We start from the raw sequence: 17,331 nt of genomic DNA, 5'->3' as shown, positions 1-17,331 counted from the left end.
CCATTCACACTGTAGTGGTACTATTTAGTTAAGTCCTGACTGTCACACTTGTTTGTCTATAGTTAGCTGATAAATGGACAGATCACCATTCACACTGTAGCGGTACTATTTAGATCAGTCCTGACTGTCGCAGCTGTTTGTCCATAGTTGGCTGATAGCTGGACAGATCACCATTCACACTGTAGTGGTACTATTTAGATAAGTTCTGACTGTTGCAGCTGTTTGTCCATAGTTAGCTGATAACTGGACAGATCACCATTCACACTGTAGTGGTACTATTTAGAGAAGTCCTGACTGTCGCAGCTGTTTGTCCATAGTTTTCTGATAACTGGACAGATCACCATTCACACTGTAGTGGTACTATTTAGATAAGTCCTGACTGTCGCAGCTGTTTGTCCATAGTTGGCTGATAGCTGGACAGATCACCATTCACACTGTAATGGTACTATTTAGATAAGTTCTGACTGTTGCAGCTGTTTGTCCATAGTTGTCTGATAACTGGACAGATCATCATTCACACTGTAGCGGTACTATTTAGATCAGTCCTGACTGTCGCAGCTGTTTGTCCATAGTTGGCTGATAGCTGGACAGATCACCATTCACAATGTAGTGGTACTATTTAGAGAAGTCCTGACTGTCGCAGCTGTTTGTCCATAGTTGGCTGATAGCTGGGCAGATCATCAATCAGGTCATCCTCCTACAGCATGGAGCTCTTTGCTTTGATTGGCTGCTGACTTGGCTGTGTCTTGTCACTGTCATCTTGGTTTACTTGTGCCTTGTTACTGGCATCCTGAGGAAGCTCTGTCTGAAACTCATACTGCCCTTGTGTTCCAGAGGCCGCTGATACGTTGTCAATCTGTTCCTCTTCCTTTGATTGCTGGCCATGCACTCCTTGTCTCAATGACAGTGCTGAGCCCTGGGAGTCGCGATCCTCTCTGTTCCCGAGCTGAGTGGTGTTTTGGTTGCTGTCTGCAGGAGAACGTCTGTCTGTCAGCAAGACCGGGCTTCCCTGCTGACTTCTTCTTCTCACCCCAGACTGTCTACGAGAGCCAGATGGGGGCTTGGGGTCAGAGGGAGGCTTGGGTGATGGGGTTTTGACAAGGCCGAACCCTTCATCAGCTGTTTGTTCATTGTTGTTAGCATGACTGAGCTGAGCCTCTTTGTTTGCCATCGGGCTGTGACTTGAAGATTCCTGTGTGGGCAGTTGTTTGTCTTCCTTTATCTCAGGCCTGCTTGTGGCTTTCTTCAGGCTGGCTTGGGAGCTGCCATATTGGGATCCCTCTCCCTTCTGCGATTCAGATGGCTCCTTATGCAGGTGGGTCTCTTCTATGAGGGGTTGTTCCCGGGTAAGCCCTAGACCCGAAGGCAGGGGCAGGGCCTTTGGGGTCATGGGTTTGTAAGAGAGTTGAGACTGCTCAGAAAGTTGAGTCCCTGAAGCCTTACTAGCTGCCCCTTCTTTGTAGTTTCTAAATCCATAGGTGTCTTCATCAACTAAGTCCGACGTCCTTGCTGTACCAGGCATGGACTCCAGGCCGTTACCAGCAGGTAACTTCTGCAGCAGCAGATAGGATCGGGACTTCTTACAGCCATCCTCAGGCAGACCTGTCAACACAGGAGAATATGTTACAGCTGCCAACAAACTGTTCTGGCATACCAACATGACTGCTTTTATATAAACATAACTAATGAATAGGGCAAGATCACATGATAACAGATTTCTCTTATACCTGTCACTGTCTTAGATAATAGGAGTGCAGAATTCTCTCTTACCTAGGTCTAACATCATTGCAGTTGAGGACAAAATCCAGCGTCTATGGTCCCCTTCACATGGTAATGGCAAGGTCAGCACTTCCAGTTGACGGCTCTGAAACATGTGCAGTGGTATAAATGCATAACTGCCTCACTCTGCTAAACAATATAACCCCACCCCCACCCCCAAAATAAAAACAAATCAATAAATATATTACAAATAAAAATACCAGCAGACCTGATCTTTCAAAATGACATGACTTAATTATGACACTTGAGGATTCTCTTAGTGGTTAAGTGGTGGTGTGGAGGAGTGGGGAGGGCATCAAGGATGTTGTATGTTTGTATCAATTGACATGGAAAATGTTGGATCCATATTTAATGCAACTGGTCATTCAGCTTATCTGGACAAGAAAGATTACCGCACCCTAAACGCAAGCATGCGAAGGTTCTGGGTTGAGTCACTATTGTGCGTCCCACTTATGCCTTTTGTAATTATACATACTGCTGTTGACAAACAATTGTACTGTTGTGGCACCGATGCCTGGACCTTAACTATGACAGGCTTCAGGCTGGGAGTAGTGTATAGACCTGCAGACAGGCCTGTTTAGCAACATGTAAGTCTTCACACTGGGACTAGCATATAGACCTGCAGACAGGGCCTTCTCAGCTAAATGTAAGTCTTCACACTGGAAGTAGTGTATAGACCTGCAGACAGGCCTGATCAGCTACATGTAAGTCTTCACACTGGGAGTAGCGCACAGACCTGCAGACAGGCCTGCTCAGCTACATTTAAGTCTTCACACTGGGAGTGGTGTACAGACCTGCAGACAGGCCTGATCAGCTACATGTAAGTCTTCACACTGGGACTAGTGTATAGACCTGCAGACAGGCCTGCTCAGCTACATGTAAGTCTTCACACTGGGAGTAGTGTATAGACCTGCAGACAGGCTTGCTCAGCTACATGTAAGTCTTCACACTGGGACTAGTGTATAGACCTGCAGACAGGCCTGCTCAGCTACATGTAAGTCTTCACACTGGGAGTAGTGTATAGACCTGCAGACAGGCCTGCTCAGCTACATTTAAGTCTTCACACTGGGAGTGGTGTACAGACCTGCAGACAGGCCTGATCAGCTACATGTAAGTCTTCACACTGGGAGTAGCGCACAGACCTGCAGACAGGCCTGCTCAGCTACATTTAAGTCTTCACACTGGGAGTGGTGTATAGACCTGCAGACAGGCTTGCTCAGCTACATGTAAGTCTTCACACTGGGACTAATGTATAGACCTGCAGACAGGCCTAATCAGCTACATGTAAGTCTTCACACTGGGAGTAGTGTATAGACCTGCAGACAGGACTGCTCAGCTACATGTAAGTCTTCACACTGGGAGTAGCGTATAGACCTGCAGGCAGGCCTGCTCAGCTACATGTAAGTCTTCACACTGGGAGTAGTGTATAGACCTGCAGACAGGCCTGCTCAGCTACATGTAAGTCTTCACACTGGGAGTGGTTATACACTGGCAGACAGGCCTGCTCAGCTACATGTAAGTCTTCACACTGGGAGTAGTGTATAGACCTGCAGACAGGCCTGCTCAGCTACATGTAAGTCTTCACACTGGGAGTGGTTATACACTGGCAGACAGGCCTGCTCAGCTACATGTAAGTCTTCACACTGGGAGTAGTGTATAGACCTGCAGGCAGGACTGCTCAGCTACATGTAAGTCTTCACACTGGGACTAGTGTATAGACCTGCAGACAGGACTGCTCAGGTACATGTAAGTCTTCACACTGGGAGTAGTGTATAGACCTGCAGACAGGACTGATCAGCTACATGTAAGTCTTCACACTGGGAGTAGTGTATAGACCTGCAGACAGGCCTGCTCAGCTACATTTAAGTCTTCACACTGGGAGTGGTGTATAGACCTGCAGGCAGGCCTGCTCAGCTACATGTAAGTCTTCACACTGGGAGTAGTGTATAGACCTGCAGACAGGCCTGATCAGCTACATGTAAGTCTTCACACTGGGACTAGTGTACAGACCTGCAAACAGGCTTGCTCAGCTACATGTAAGTCTTCACACTGGGACTAATGTATAGACCTGCAGGCAGGCCTGCTCAGCTACATGTAAGTCTTCACACTGGGACTAGTGCACAGACCTGCAGACAGGCCTGCTCAGCTACATGTAAGTCTTCACACTGGGACTAGTGTATAGACCTGCAGACAGGCCTGCTCAGCTACATGTAAGTCTTCACACTGGGACTAGTGTACAGACCTGCAGACAGGCCTGCTCAGCTACATGTAAGTCTTCACACTGGGAGTAGTGTATAGACCTGCAAACAGGCTTGCTCAGCTACATGTAAGTCTTCACACTGGGAGTAGTGTATAGACCTGCAAACAGGCTTGCTCAGCTACATGTAAGTCTTCACACTGGGACTAGTGTATAGACCTGCAGACAGGCCTGGTCAGCTACATGTAAGTCTTCACACTGGGACTAGTGTACAGACCTGCAGACAGGCCTGCTCAGCTACATGTAAGTCTTCACACTGGGAGTAGTGTACAGACCTGCAGACAGGCCTGCTCAGCTACATGTAAGTCTTCACACTGGGAGTAGTGTATAGACCTGCAGACAGGCCTGCTCAGCTACATGTAAGTCTTCACACTGGGAGTAGTGTATAGACCTGCAGACAGGACTGCTCAGCTACATGTAAGTCTTCACACTGGGAGTAGTGTATAGACCTGCAGACAGGCCTGCTCAGCTACATGTAAGTCTTCACACTGGGACTAGTGCACAGACCTGCAGACAGGCCTGCTCAGCTACATGTAAGTCTTCACACTGGGACTAGTGTATAGACCTGCAGACAGGCCTGCTCAGCTACATGTAAGTCTTCACACTGGGACTAATGTATAGACCTGCAGGCAGGCCTGCTCAGCTACATGTAAGTCTTCACACTGGGACTAGTGCACAGACCTGCAGACAGGCCTGATCAGCTACATGTAAGTCTTCACACTGGGACTAATGTATAGACCTGCAGACAGGCCTGCTCAGCTACATGTAAGTCTTCACACTGGGACTAGTGTATAGACCTGCAGGCAGGCCTGCTCAGCTACATGTAAGTCTTCACACTGGGACTAGTGTACAGACCTGCAGACAGGCCTGCTCAGCTACATGTAAGTCTTCACACTGGGAGTAGCATATAGACCTGCAGACAGGCCTGCTCAGCTACATGTAAGTCTTCACACTGGGACTAGTGTACAGACCTGCAGACAGGCCTGATCAGCTACATGTAAGTCTTCACACTGGGAGTAGCGCACAGACCTGCAGACAGGCCTGCTCAGCTACATGTAGGTCTTCACACTGGGAGTAGTGTATAGACCTGCAGACAGGCCTGCTCAGCTACATGTAAGTCTTCACACTGGGACTAGTGTATAGACCTGCAGGCAGGCCTGATCAGCTACATGTAAGTCTTCACACTGGGAGTAGTGTATAGACCTGCAGACAGGCCTGCTCAGCTACATGTAAGTCTTCACACTGGGAGTAGTGTATAGACCTGCAGACAGGACTGCTCAGCTACATGTAAGTCTTCACACTGGGAGTAGTGTATAGACCTGCAGACAGGCCTGCTCAGCTACATGTAAGTCTTCACACTGGGACTAGTGTACAGACCTGCAGACAGGCCTGCTCAGCTACATTCTCATGCTCCACAGAAATTAATGCTATTTCTACAGATAAGCTCCATAGTCCTCACCTTGTTGACATATACAGGACAGTGGTAGTAGCGACTCCTGTCTTCTGTCTCCTCCGACTTGCTGGATTGATTCTCATCTTCCGTCACAGGCCAAATATACACCATCTTCAGCGTGTGCACTGAAGACCTGCCACAACAACAACAACATCTTACAACACAACAGAACAGGGCTCGTATGGTTCAACTATAGGACTATAGTAATGAGTAAGATGAGTATGCATCTTTCACTTGGCTCATTGTTACTTGTGTACACCTGCCTTTATACATATACACAGCTTTGTACACTGTGCACCAAGGCCTATCTTGTTCAGTTCATGCAGTTACTTGTGTACTAAGGCTATGCCTGTCTTGTTCTATTCACAAAGTTACTTGTGTACTAAAGCTATCCCTGTTTTGTTCTGTTCACACATTTACTTGTGTATTAAGACTATGCCTGTCTTATTCTGTTCACACAGTCACTTGAATATGAAGTCAACGCCTGTCTTGTTCTGTTCACACATTTACTTGCATATAAAGGCTATGCCTGTCTCATTCTGTTCACCCAGTTACTTGTGAACTAAGGCTATTCCTGTATTGTTCTGTTCGCAGTTATTTGTGTACTAAAGCTATGCCTGTTTTGTTCTGTTCACAAATTTACTGGTGTACTAAGGCTATGCCTGTCTTATTCTGTTCACACATTTACTTGCACATAAAGGCTACGCCTGTGTTGTTCTGTTCACACAGTTATTTGTATACTATAAAGGCTGTACCTGACTTGTTCTGTTCACACAGTTACTTGCATATAAAGGCTAAACCTGTCTCATTCTGTTCACACAGTTACATGTATTTGTATACTATACAGGCTATACCTGTTTTGTTCTGTTCACACAGTTACTTGTGTACTAAGGGTATCACTGTTTTGTTCTGTTTACACAGTTACTTGTATACTATAAAGGCTGCACCTGTTTTGTTCTATTCACACAGTTACTTGTGAACTAAGACTATGCCTGTCTTGCTCTGTTCACACAGTTACTTGTGTACTAAGGCTATCCTTGTTTTGTTCTGTTCACAGTTCCTTGCATATAAAGGCTAGGCCTGTCTTGTTCTGTTCATGCTATAAAGGCTTTGTCTGTCTTGTTCTGTTCACACAGTTACTTGCATATAAAGGCTAAACCTGTCTCATTCTGTTCACAGTTATTTGTATACTATAAAGGCTATACCTGTTTTGTTCTGTTCACACAATTACTTGTGAACTAAGGCTATGCCTGTCTTGTTCTATTCACACAGTTACTTGTGTACTAAAGGTATCACTGTTTTGTTCTGTTCACACAGTTACTTGTATACTATAAAGGCTGCACCTGTTTTGTTCTGTTCACACATTTACTTGTGTACTAAGGCTATGCCTGTCTTATTCTGTTCACACAGTTACCTGTATACTGAGGCTATGCGTGTCTTGCTCTGTTCACACAGTTATTTGTGTACTAAAGCTATCCATGTACTGTCCTGTTCACACAGTTACTGGTGTACTAAGGCTATACCTACCTGGCCTCCTCCAGACAGCCCCTCTCTGAGTCAAAGCTGGCGGCCATTAGGTGAAGATTCTCCACAAAGATTCCTCCCTCCTGTAGCTGAGAGACGCTGTCCAGATCAGCGCTGTCTGTTACCTCACAGCTGAATCTCACCTGTACACCAACAGCAAATAGTAAGTCAAGTAACAGTTCAGGCTGTCAACTACGTCACTATAAAGGTTGTTGCTCAGAAAGGGAAACACCATAGTAATTACCCTACAACATGTCACATCTGTACACCAAACTGCAGATAGTCACTAAGGCAGGAGACACCATGCTAATTACCACACCACCACATGTCACACCTGTCCACTAAACAGCAGATAGTCACTAAGGCAGGAGACACCATGCTAATTACCACACCACATGTCACACCTGTCCACCAAACAGCACATAGTCACTAAGGCCGGAAACACAATGGTAATTACCCCACAACATGTCCCACCTGTCCACCAAACAGCAGATAGTCACTAAGGCAGGAGACACCAAGCTAATTACCACACCACATGTCACACCTGTCCACCAAACAGCACACAGTCACTAAGGCAGGAAACACAATGGTAATTACCCCACAACATGTCCCACCTGTACACCAAACAGCAGATAGTCACTAAGGCAGGAGAGACCATGGTAATTACCACATCACATGTCTCACCTGTACACCAAATAGTAGATAGTCACTGTGGCAGGAAACACCACTGCTAATTACCATACCACATGTTACATCTGTCAACAAAATATAAGATAGTCACTAAGGCAGGAGATATCATGGTAATTACCACACCACATGTCCCACCTGTCCACCGAACGACAGATGGTCACTATGGCAGTTCAGGTTGGAAACACCATGTAACAGGGTCTTACCTGATCTGCAGAACATTTGGCCACATAAGCCTTCTCCTGTCTGAGCGCTGTGAACAAAGCCCGAGGGTTGACCAAGCCTCCTAGCCACACCTTGTACAGAGAGCCACGGGCGATGGCAGCATTCTCTACACTTCCGTCGGGCCTGAAGGTTGGCACCATACCGTGCTTCACCCAGGAGTTCAGCTGCTCATACCGCTGTCTCAAGTCTGAAACAAACAGCAGTCAATAAACATCTCATCTCCACCATTCTCATATTAGAGTCCTCAACCAGGAAATTAACATAGACAAAATTATATTATATTAAAGGATAGAGGAGTTCTAAGATAGTGTATCATTTGATATTATACATCAATGTCTACTCCATAAATAATGAAGATAATGCTCTGTGTTTTGGTTATTAGAGAATAAGGCTATGGCTATGATAAAAGTATTTTTGTTGTAGTTTATTGGTGCTATGAATGCAGCCAGTCTGCTGCATGTAAGATACTGTGTGAAGGCTGTCACAGAAGAGAGTTTAGTCTACAGCCTACTGAGTGTTACTGTGTGAAGGCTGTCACAGAGGAGCCTTAGTCTACAGCCTACTGTGTGAAGGCTGTCACAGAAGAGAGTTTAGTCTACAGCCTACTGTGTGAAGGCTGTCACAGAAGAGAGTTTAGTCTACAGCCTACTGAGTGATACTGGGTGAAGGCTGTCACAGAGGAGCCCTTAGTCTACAGCCTACTGAGTGATACTGTGTAAAGGCTGTCACAGAAGAGCTTTAGTCTACTCAGTATTGCTGTGACAGAACAGCCTTTAGTCTTCAGCCTACTGTGTGAAGGCTGTCACAGAAGAGCCTTTGGTCTACAGCCTACTGTGTGATACTGTGTGAAGGCTCCCATAGAACAGCCCTTAGTCTACAGCCTAATGAGTGATACTGTGTGAAGGCTATCACAGAAGAGCCCTTAGTCTACAGCCTACTGTGTGAAGGCTGTCACAGAAGAGAGTTTAGTCTACAGCCTACTGAGTGATACTGGGTGAAGGCTGTCACAGAAGAGCCCTTAGTCTACAGCCTAATGAGTGATACTGTGTGAAGGCTATCACAGAAGAGCCCTTAGTCTACAGCCTAATGAGTGATACTGTGTGAAGGCTATCACAGAAGAGCCCTTAGTCTACAGCCTAATGAGTGATACTGTGTGAAGCCTATCACAGAAGAGCCCTTAGTCTACAGCCTAATGAGTGATACTGAGTGAAGGCTATCACAGAAGAGCCCTTAGTCTACAGCCTACTGAGTGTTACTGTGTGAAGGCTGTCACAGAAGAGAGTTTAGTCTACAGCCTACTGAGTGATACTGTGTGAAGGCTGTCACAGAAAAGAGTTTAGTCTACAGCCTACTGAGTGATACTGTGTGAAGGCTATCACAGAAGAGCCCTTAGTCTACAGCCTAATGAGTGATACTGTGTGAAGCCTATCACAGAAGAGCCCTTAGTCTACAGCCTAATGAGTGTTACTGTGTGAAGGCTGTCACAGAAGAGAGTTTAGTCTACAGCCTACTGAGTGTTACTGTGTGAAGGCTGTCACAGAAGAGAGTTTAGTCTACAGCCTACTGAGTGATACTGGGTGAAGGCTGTCACAGAAGAGCTTTAGTCTACTCAGTATTGTTGTGACAGAACCGCCTTTAGTCTACAGCCTACTGTGTGAAGGCTGTCACAGAAGAGAGTTTAGTCTACAGCCTACTGAGTGATACTGGGTGAAGGCTGTCACAGAAGAGCCTTTAGCCTTCAGCCTACTGAGTGATACTGTGTGAAGGCTGTTACAGAAGAGCCTTTAGCCTTCAGCCTACTGAGTGATACTGTGTGAAGGCTGTTACAGAAGAGCCTTTAGCCTTCAGCCTACTGAGTGATACTGGGTGAAGGCTGTCACAGAAGAGCCTTTAGCCTTCAGCCTACTGAGTGATACTGTGTGAAGGCTGTTACAGAAGAGCCTTTAGCCTTCAGCCTACTGAGTGATACTGTGTGAAGGCTATCACAGAAGAGCCTTTAGCCTTCAGCCTACTGAGTGATACTGTGTGAAGGCTGTTACAGAAGAGCCTTTAGCCTTCAGCCTACTGAGTCAGACTGTGTGAAGGCTGTCACAGAACAGCCTTTAGCCTTCAGCCTACTGTCACAGAACAGCCTTTAGCCTTCAGCCTACTGAGTGATACTGTGTGAAGGCTGTCAGAGAACAGCCCTCAGCCTACTGAGTGAAACTGTGTGAAGGCTGTCACAGTCCCCATATATCCATTTCTGTTCATTTACGAAAAACGAACCAAAAAAAACGCATCAGATCTACACTATTCATTTTTCCATTCATTTAAATGATAATTTGAAACAGTCTGGTGCTGTGAGAAAAGTGAAGGAAAAACGAATAAAAACGATGTACTGAAACATTCTGCGCACGAATACAGAAACAGACTGATCTACCTGCTAATCCACTCACAACAGGATATTAATACGTAAGACGGCGTGCAAGAAAGCAGTCTGCGGGAGCTCCCACTAGCGCGTGTCCGTTACAACAACAACAACATACTGACTGGCAAGAACGGATTAAGTTATGTATTTTGTCTGCATACCCTTTTTACAGGATCAAATACAATAGTATGCTACACGAAATGCTCAAACTGATTTACAAACGTTGCTGTTTTTTGGTGTATCTGTACGTTTGTTTCAAATTCACAGAGAAGAGTGTAGCACTTGTGGTTGTCGTCCTGGCCAGGTATAGGCCTGAACATCTATCCAGGTGTGCTGGCCGTCAATGAACAATGCTTTTCACGGTGCTTTTTTTTTGTGTAAGAAAAGTAATCCTCTGGTGTTAATTTTCTTGCAATGTTTTGTGTTCCCCTGGGGTTATTTTTAATAGTTGTTCCCGTCTCTATAATAAGGTATATTCTTAATTATTCGAATTATGAATTGATGATGTATATATACAGTTATTAGGCCTTCCCATGGTGGGTGGTAAACTTTAATATGCTGACCTGACAAACCACATGCAGGTTTTCATTGTGTGATTAGCATGCACATATGGCTTGGCTTAACGGGAAGAGGCGACGAGGTGAGGGGAGTGAGGTGGGGTATCAACAGACGCTAGGCCTACGACACTTACAAATCTGGGATAAAAACCTTACACGTTTTCAGTCCGTACACCACGAGAAAGTTGTCTGAAGAAACTACCTGTAAACTGATTAATGTTTAACTCCGCCCTTCATAGCTAGAGGTTTATATTTACATTCGATTTGGAAAGTGAAATTTGACTAGATAAAACATGCAATGTACAAGCCGTGTGCACAGCCAAATACAGCGGTAGCAAGTAGATTTAGCTTCGGGGTTAGCCTGATTGTAGGCCTAATTTTATTTGTCGTGAATCGAAATGCGCTCCTTACTTTGGCATCAATTTTTTCTATGCTAAATACCTCAATACTCGCATTATCGAATTCTCTGGTAGTGTGTCGTTTATCAAGATTTTGCATGCCAAACACTTTGACCTGGTCCAGTGAAATGAACAAGTTTGAATGTTATGGCGACCGGGCAGGTACGTGTGACCCATTGGACTTAACACCTGCCTGTGCATATCTTGTATGTCTATGCAGCGACCATATGTATCAAGATAACGCAACACCCAGTCTTATTTAATCTTCAGTCTGTTTCTCAGAAAGCTGTCAATATACATGTTGGCCTACATGCAGCTGTTGTTGCTGTTGCTGTTGCAGTAATCGGCGTGGATCCAGGCTAATGCACCTTTTCATTAACCCTCCTCCGAACCTCTTCACTCTCCTCCACACTCACCCCAGTTATAAGTTCTCTCCTGCTGTGCCATTCGTCAGTGTTGTTTTAGCTGACACTGACTGCATTTGAAGAAACTGCAAATGAGCCATTTCAAAATGGCTCATTTTTCTTTAGGATAAAACGAATGAAAATTATACCATTCGTTTTTGTATTCGACATTTCCATTCACATAAAGTGACGAAGAAATGCAGGATATGTTGGGATGCTCCCTTAGTCTACAGCCTATTGAGTGATACTGTGTGAAGTATGTGACAAATGCAGGAGAGCCTTTAGTCTACAGTCTGCTGAGTGTACCTTTGAGCCAGGACAGCAGTGAGTGGGTACAGGGCTGGCAGTTAGGATGGGTCCAGCTGATGGGGATGTGTTCCTCTTGAAGGCTGTACACCGTGGGCAGGAGGCGGGCAGAAAAAGCCTCTGGGCCAGCCAAGATTATCTCCTGTATGTCCTGGATCTGTTGACGAATGTGGCACAGGACGGAGTTGAACCACAGGCACTCCTGTAATGCAGAAACATGCAATGTGTGTGTAGGGCTTTCAAGGTAACTGTCACTAGCCACGCTGAGCACACTGGGGTGGTGGTAAGGGAGGTCTATTACCTGCAGCAGTACACAGCCTATAGACTCTGGCATTAGTGTGCTGGACACACTAGCCACACAGAGCCCACTGGGCGTGGTAAGGGAGGTCTATTACCTGCAGTAGAACATAGCCTATAGACTCTGGCATTAGTGTGCTGGACACATTAGCCACACACAGCCCACTGGGGGTGGTAAGGCAGGTCTATTACCTGCAGTAGTACATAGCCCATAGACTCTGGCATCAGAGCGCTGGACACACTAGCCACTCTGAGCACACTGGGGATGGTACGGGAGGTCTATTACCTGCAGTAGTACATAGCCTATAGACTCTGACATCAAAGTGCTGGGCACATTATCCACACTGAGGACACTGGGGATGGTACGGGAGGTCTATTACCTGCAGTAGTACATAGCCCATAGACTCTGGCATCAGAGTGCTGGACACACTAGCCACTCTGAGCACACTGGGGATGGTACGGGAGGTCTATTACCTGCAGTAGTACACAGCCTATAGACTCTGACATCAGAGTGCTGGGCACATTATCCACACTGAGGACACTGGGGATGGTACGGGAGGTCTATTACCTGCAGTAGTACATAGCCCATAGACTCTGGCATCAGAGTGCTGGACACACTAGCCACTCTGAGCACACTGGGGATGGTAAGGGAGGTCTATTTATTTATTTATTTTATTTGATTGGTGTTTTACACCGTACTCAAGAATATTTCACCTATACGACGGCAGCCCGCATTATGGTGGGTGGAAACCGGGCAGAGGCCGGAGGAAACCCACGACCATCCACAGGTTGCTGGAAGAGTGCTGGACACATAACTACGGCTGGAGAGGAAGCCAGCATGAGCTGGGCTTGAACTCACCACTACCGCATTGGTGAGAGACTCCTGGGTCATTACGCTGCGCTAAAGTGCTAACCAACGGGAGGTCTATTACCTGCAGTAGTACATAGCCGATAGACTCTGGCATCAGAGTGCTGGACACATTAGCCACACTGAGGACACTGGGTGGGTGGGGCTTGGGGCTGGTAAGGGAGGTCTATTTATTTATTTTATTGGTATTTTACGCCGGACTCAAGAATATTTCACTTATATGACAGCGGCCATCATTATGGTGGGTGGAAACCGGGCAGAGGCCGGGGGAAACCCATGACCATCCACATGAGCTGGGCTTGAACTCACAGCAACCACATTGGTGAGAGACTCCTGGGTCATTACGCTGCGCTAGAGTGCTAACCAACGGGAGGTCTATTACCTGCAGCAGTACACAGCCTATAGACTCTGGCGTCGGAGTGCTGGACACACTAGCCACACTGAGCCCACTGGGGGTGGTAAGGCAGGTCTATTACCTGCAGTAGAACATAGCCCATAGACTCTGGCATCAGAGTGCTGGACACATTAGCCACACTAAGGACACTGGGTGGGTGGGGTTTGGGGCTGGTAAGGGAGGTCTATTACCTACAGTAGTACATAGCCTATAGACTCTGGCATCAGAGTTCTGGACACACTAGCCACACAGAGCCCACTGGGCGTGGTAAGGGAGGTCTATTACCTGCAGTAGCACATAGCCTGTAGACTCTGGCGTCAGGGTGCTGGACACACTAGCCACTCTGAGCACACTGGGGATGGTAAGGGAGGTCTATTCATTTATTTATTTTATTTTATTGGTGTTTTACGCCATACTCAAGAATATTTCACCTATACGACGGCGGCCAGCATTATGGTGGGTGGAAACCAGGCAGAGGCCAGGGGAAACCCACGACCACCCGCAGGTTGCTGGCAGAGTGCTGGACACATTAGTATGTGACCGCACTGGTGAGAGACTCCTGGGTCATTACGCTGTGCTAGAGTGCTAACCAACGGGAGGTCTATTACCTGCAGTAGAACATAGCCGATAGACTCTGGCATCAGAGTTCTGGACACACTAGCCACACAGAGCCCACTGGGCGTGGTAAGGGAGATCTATTACTTGCAGTAGTACCTAGCCTATAGACTAATGGCATTAGAGTGCTGGACACATTAGCCACATTGAGCCCACTGGGGGTGGTAAGGCAGGTCTATTACCTGCAGTAGTACATAGCCTATAGACTCTGGCATCAGTGTGCTGGACACACTAGCCACACAGAACCCAGTGGGCATGGTAAGGGAGGTCTATTACCTGCAGTAGTACATAGCCTATAGACTCTGGCATCAGTGTGCTGGACACACTAGCCACACTGAGCACACTGGGGTGATGGTAAGGGAAGTCATAATCCTGGGACACCAAACTTAGCGCCTGGCCCAGCTCTAACAAAGGAGGTAACTGTTCCATACAGATGTCTAGGGAAGATCGCAACCCCTTGATCCTGACGCTGTCTGCCAGTGTGTCCGTGATGATGTCTCCTGCTTCAAGGTTCTGGGTCTCAAACATATGATCCAAGTGACGCACAAATTCTGTGGAACTAAAATTCAAAATACACTTCATTTTTCACTTGCCTATACGAACACCACAGAAAAAAAGGACTAAGTGGTACACAACAATTGTTCATTCCAATTTAAATGGCATTTTTGCAACCAGAATGACCATCCGGCATTTACATTTGACAATCTCCTGTGTCAGACAATGCTATTCATAGTTTGACATCTGAAACCATCCCAAGTTCTTGTGGGCAATATAATAATACAGGGTTGTTGAGAAGGGCAGTACTTGTCCTATCTTACCTGCCCTCACTGACAAGTATAACAATGCAAGTTTGCTTTGGAGGGCAGTACTTGTCCTGTCTTACCTGTTCTCTGATCAGCACAATAATAGAGGTCTACTGTGGAGGGCAGTAGTGCCTGCCATACCTCTCTTGTGATCAGCACAATAATACAGGGTTGCTGGGGAGGGCAGTACTTGTCCTGTCTTACCTGTCCTCTAATCAGCACAACAACAGAGGGTTGCTGGGGAGGGCAGTACTTGTCCTGTCTTACCTGTCCTCTAATCAGCACAACAACAGAGGGTTGCTGGGGAGGGCAGTACTTATCCTGTCTTACCTGTCTTGTGATCAGCACAATAATACAGGGTTGCTGGGGAGGGCAGTACTTTTCCTATCTTACCTGTCCTCTGATCAGTGCTGATCAGAGGACAGGTAAGATAGGAAAAGTACTGCTTGGGAAGGCACTACTTGTCCTGTCTTACCTGTCCTCTGATCAGCTCAATAATATAGGGTTGCTGGGGAGGGCAGTACTTGTCCTATCTTACCTGTCCTCTGATCAGCACAATAATAGAGGTCTGCTGTGGAGGGCAGTACTTGTCCTATCTTACCTGTCCTCTGATCAGCACAATAACAGAGGTCTGCTGTGGAGGGCAATACTTGTCCTGTCTTACCTGTCCTGTGATCAGCACAATAATACAGGGTTGCTGGGGAGGGCAGTACTTGTCCTGCCTTACCTGTCCTCTGATCAGCACAATAATATAGGGTTGCTGGGAAGGGCAGTACTTATCCTGTCTTACCTGTCCTCTGATCAGCACAACAATAGAGGGTTGCTGGGGAGAGCAGTACTTGTCTTGCCTTACCTGTCCTCTGATCAGCACAACAATAGAGGGTTGCTGGGGAAGGCACTACTTGTCCTGTCTTACCTGTCCTCTGATCAGCACAACAATAGAGGGTTGCTGGGGAGGGCAGTACTTGTCCTGTCTTACCTGTCCTCTGATCAGCACAATAATATAGTGTTGCTGGGGAGGGCAGTACTTATCCTGTTTTACCTGTCCTCTGATCAGCACAACAATAGAGGGTTGCTGGGGAGGGCAGTACTTGTCCTGTCTTACCTGTCCTGTGATCAGCACAACAATAGAGGGTTGCTGGCGAGGGCAGTACTTATCCTGTCTTACATGTCCTCTGATCAGCACAACAATATAGGGTTGCTGGGGAGGGCAGTACTTGTCCTGTCTTACCTGTCCTCTGATCAGCTCAATAATATAGGGTTGCTGGGAAGGGCAGTACTTGTCCTGTCTTACCTGTCCTCTGATCAGCACAACAATAGAGGGTTGCTGGGGAGGGCAGTACTTGTCCTGTCTTACCTGTCCTCTGATCAGCACAATAATATAGTGTTGCTGGGGAGGGCAGTACTTATCCTGTTTTACCTGTCCTCTGATCAGCACAACAATAGAGGGTTGCTGGGGAGGGCAGTACTTGTCTTGTCTTACCTGTCCTGTGATAAGTACAACAATAGAGGGTTGCTGGCGAGGGCAGTACTTATCCTGTCTTACATGTCCTCTGATCAGCACAACAATATAGGGTTGCTGGGGAGGGCAGTACTTGTCCTGTCTTACCTGTCCTCTGATCAGCTCAATAATATAGGGTTGCTGGGAAGGGCAGTACTTGTCCTGTCTTACCTGTCCTCTGATCAGCTGAATAATATAGCGTTGCTGGGGAGGGCAGTACTTGTCTTGTCTTACATGTCCTCCGATCAGCACAACAATAGAGGGTTGCTGGTGAGGGCAGTACTGATCCTGTCTTACCTGTCCTCTGATCAGCTGAATAATATAGCGTTGCTGGGGAGGGCAGTACTTGTCCTGTCTTACCTGTCCTCTGATCAGCTCAATAATATAGGGTTGCTGGTGAGGGCAGTACTTATCCTGTCTTACCTGTCCTGTGATCAGCTCAATAATATAGGGTTGCTGGGGAGGGCAGTACTTGTCCTGTCTTACCTGTCCTATGATCAGCTCAATAATATAGGGTTGCTGGGGAGGGCAGTACTTGTCCTGTCTTACCTGTCCTCTGATCAGCACAATAATAGAGGGTTGCTGGGGAGGGCAGTACTTATCCTGTCTTACATGTCCTGTGATCAGCACAATAATACAGGGTTGCTGGGGAGGGCAGTACTTGTCCTGTCTTACCTGTCCTCTGATCAGCTCAATAATATAGGGTTGCTGGGGAGGGCAGTACTTATCCTGTCTTACCTGTCCTGTGATCAGCTCAATAATATAGGGTTGCTGGAGAGGGCAGTACTTGTCTTCCCTTACCTGTCCTCTGATCAGCACAACAATAGAGGGTTGCTGGGGAAGGCACTACTTGTCC

At 46.7% G+C, this 17,331-nt stretch overlaps 1 protein-coding gene across 1 annotated transcript in view; it reads right to left on the bottom strand.

Moving 5' to 3' along the window:
• Window positions 1–694: 694 nt before the first annotated feature.
• The window catches only part of LOC135462183 (dynein axonemal heavy chain 9-like), a 124,716-nt gene continuing 108,079 nt past the window's right edge, over window positions 695–17,331 (bottom strand). Inside the window, 7 exon segments of the mRNA XM_064739578.1 lie at window positions 695–1,602; window positions 1,771–1,864; window positions 5,496–5,622; window positions 7,017–7,156; window positions 7,907–8,112; window positions 11,998–12,199; window positions 14,448–14,730. Of these exon segments, the coding sequence (XP_064595648.1) occupies window positions 698–1,602; window positions 1,771–1,864; window positions 5,496–5,622; window positions 7,017–7,156; window positions 7,907–8,112; window positions 11,998–12,199; window positions 14,448–14,730 (1,957 nt within the window). The 3' untranslated portion in view covers window positions 695–697.

This window comes from Liolophura sinensis, chromosome 1 (genome assembly GCF_032854445.1).
Source record: "Liolophura sinensis isolate JHLJ2023 chromosome 1, CUHK_Ljap_v2, whole genome shotgun sequence".
NCBI classification, from domain to species: domain Eukaryota; kingdom Metazoa; phylum Mollusca; class Polyplacophora; order Chitonida; family Chitonidae; genus Liolophura; species Liolophura sinensis.
Note: the sequence above shows the minus strand (reverse complement) of the source record. Positions and strands in the feature narration are given on the sequence as shown.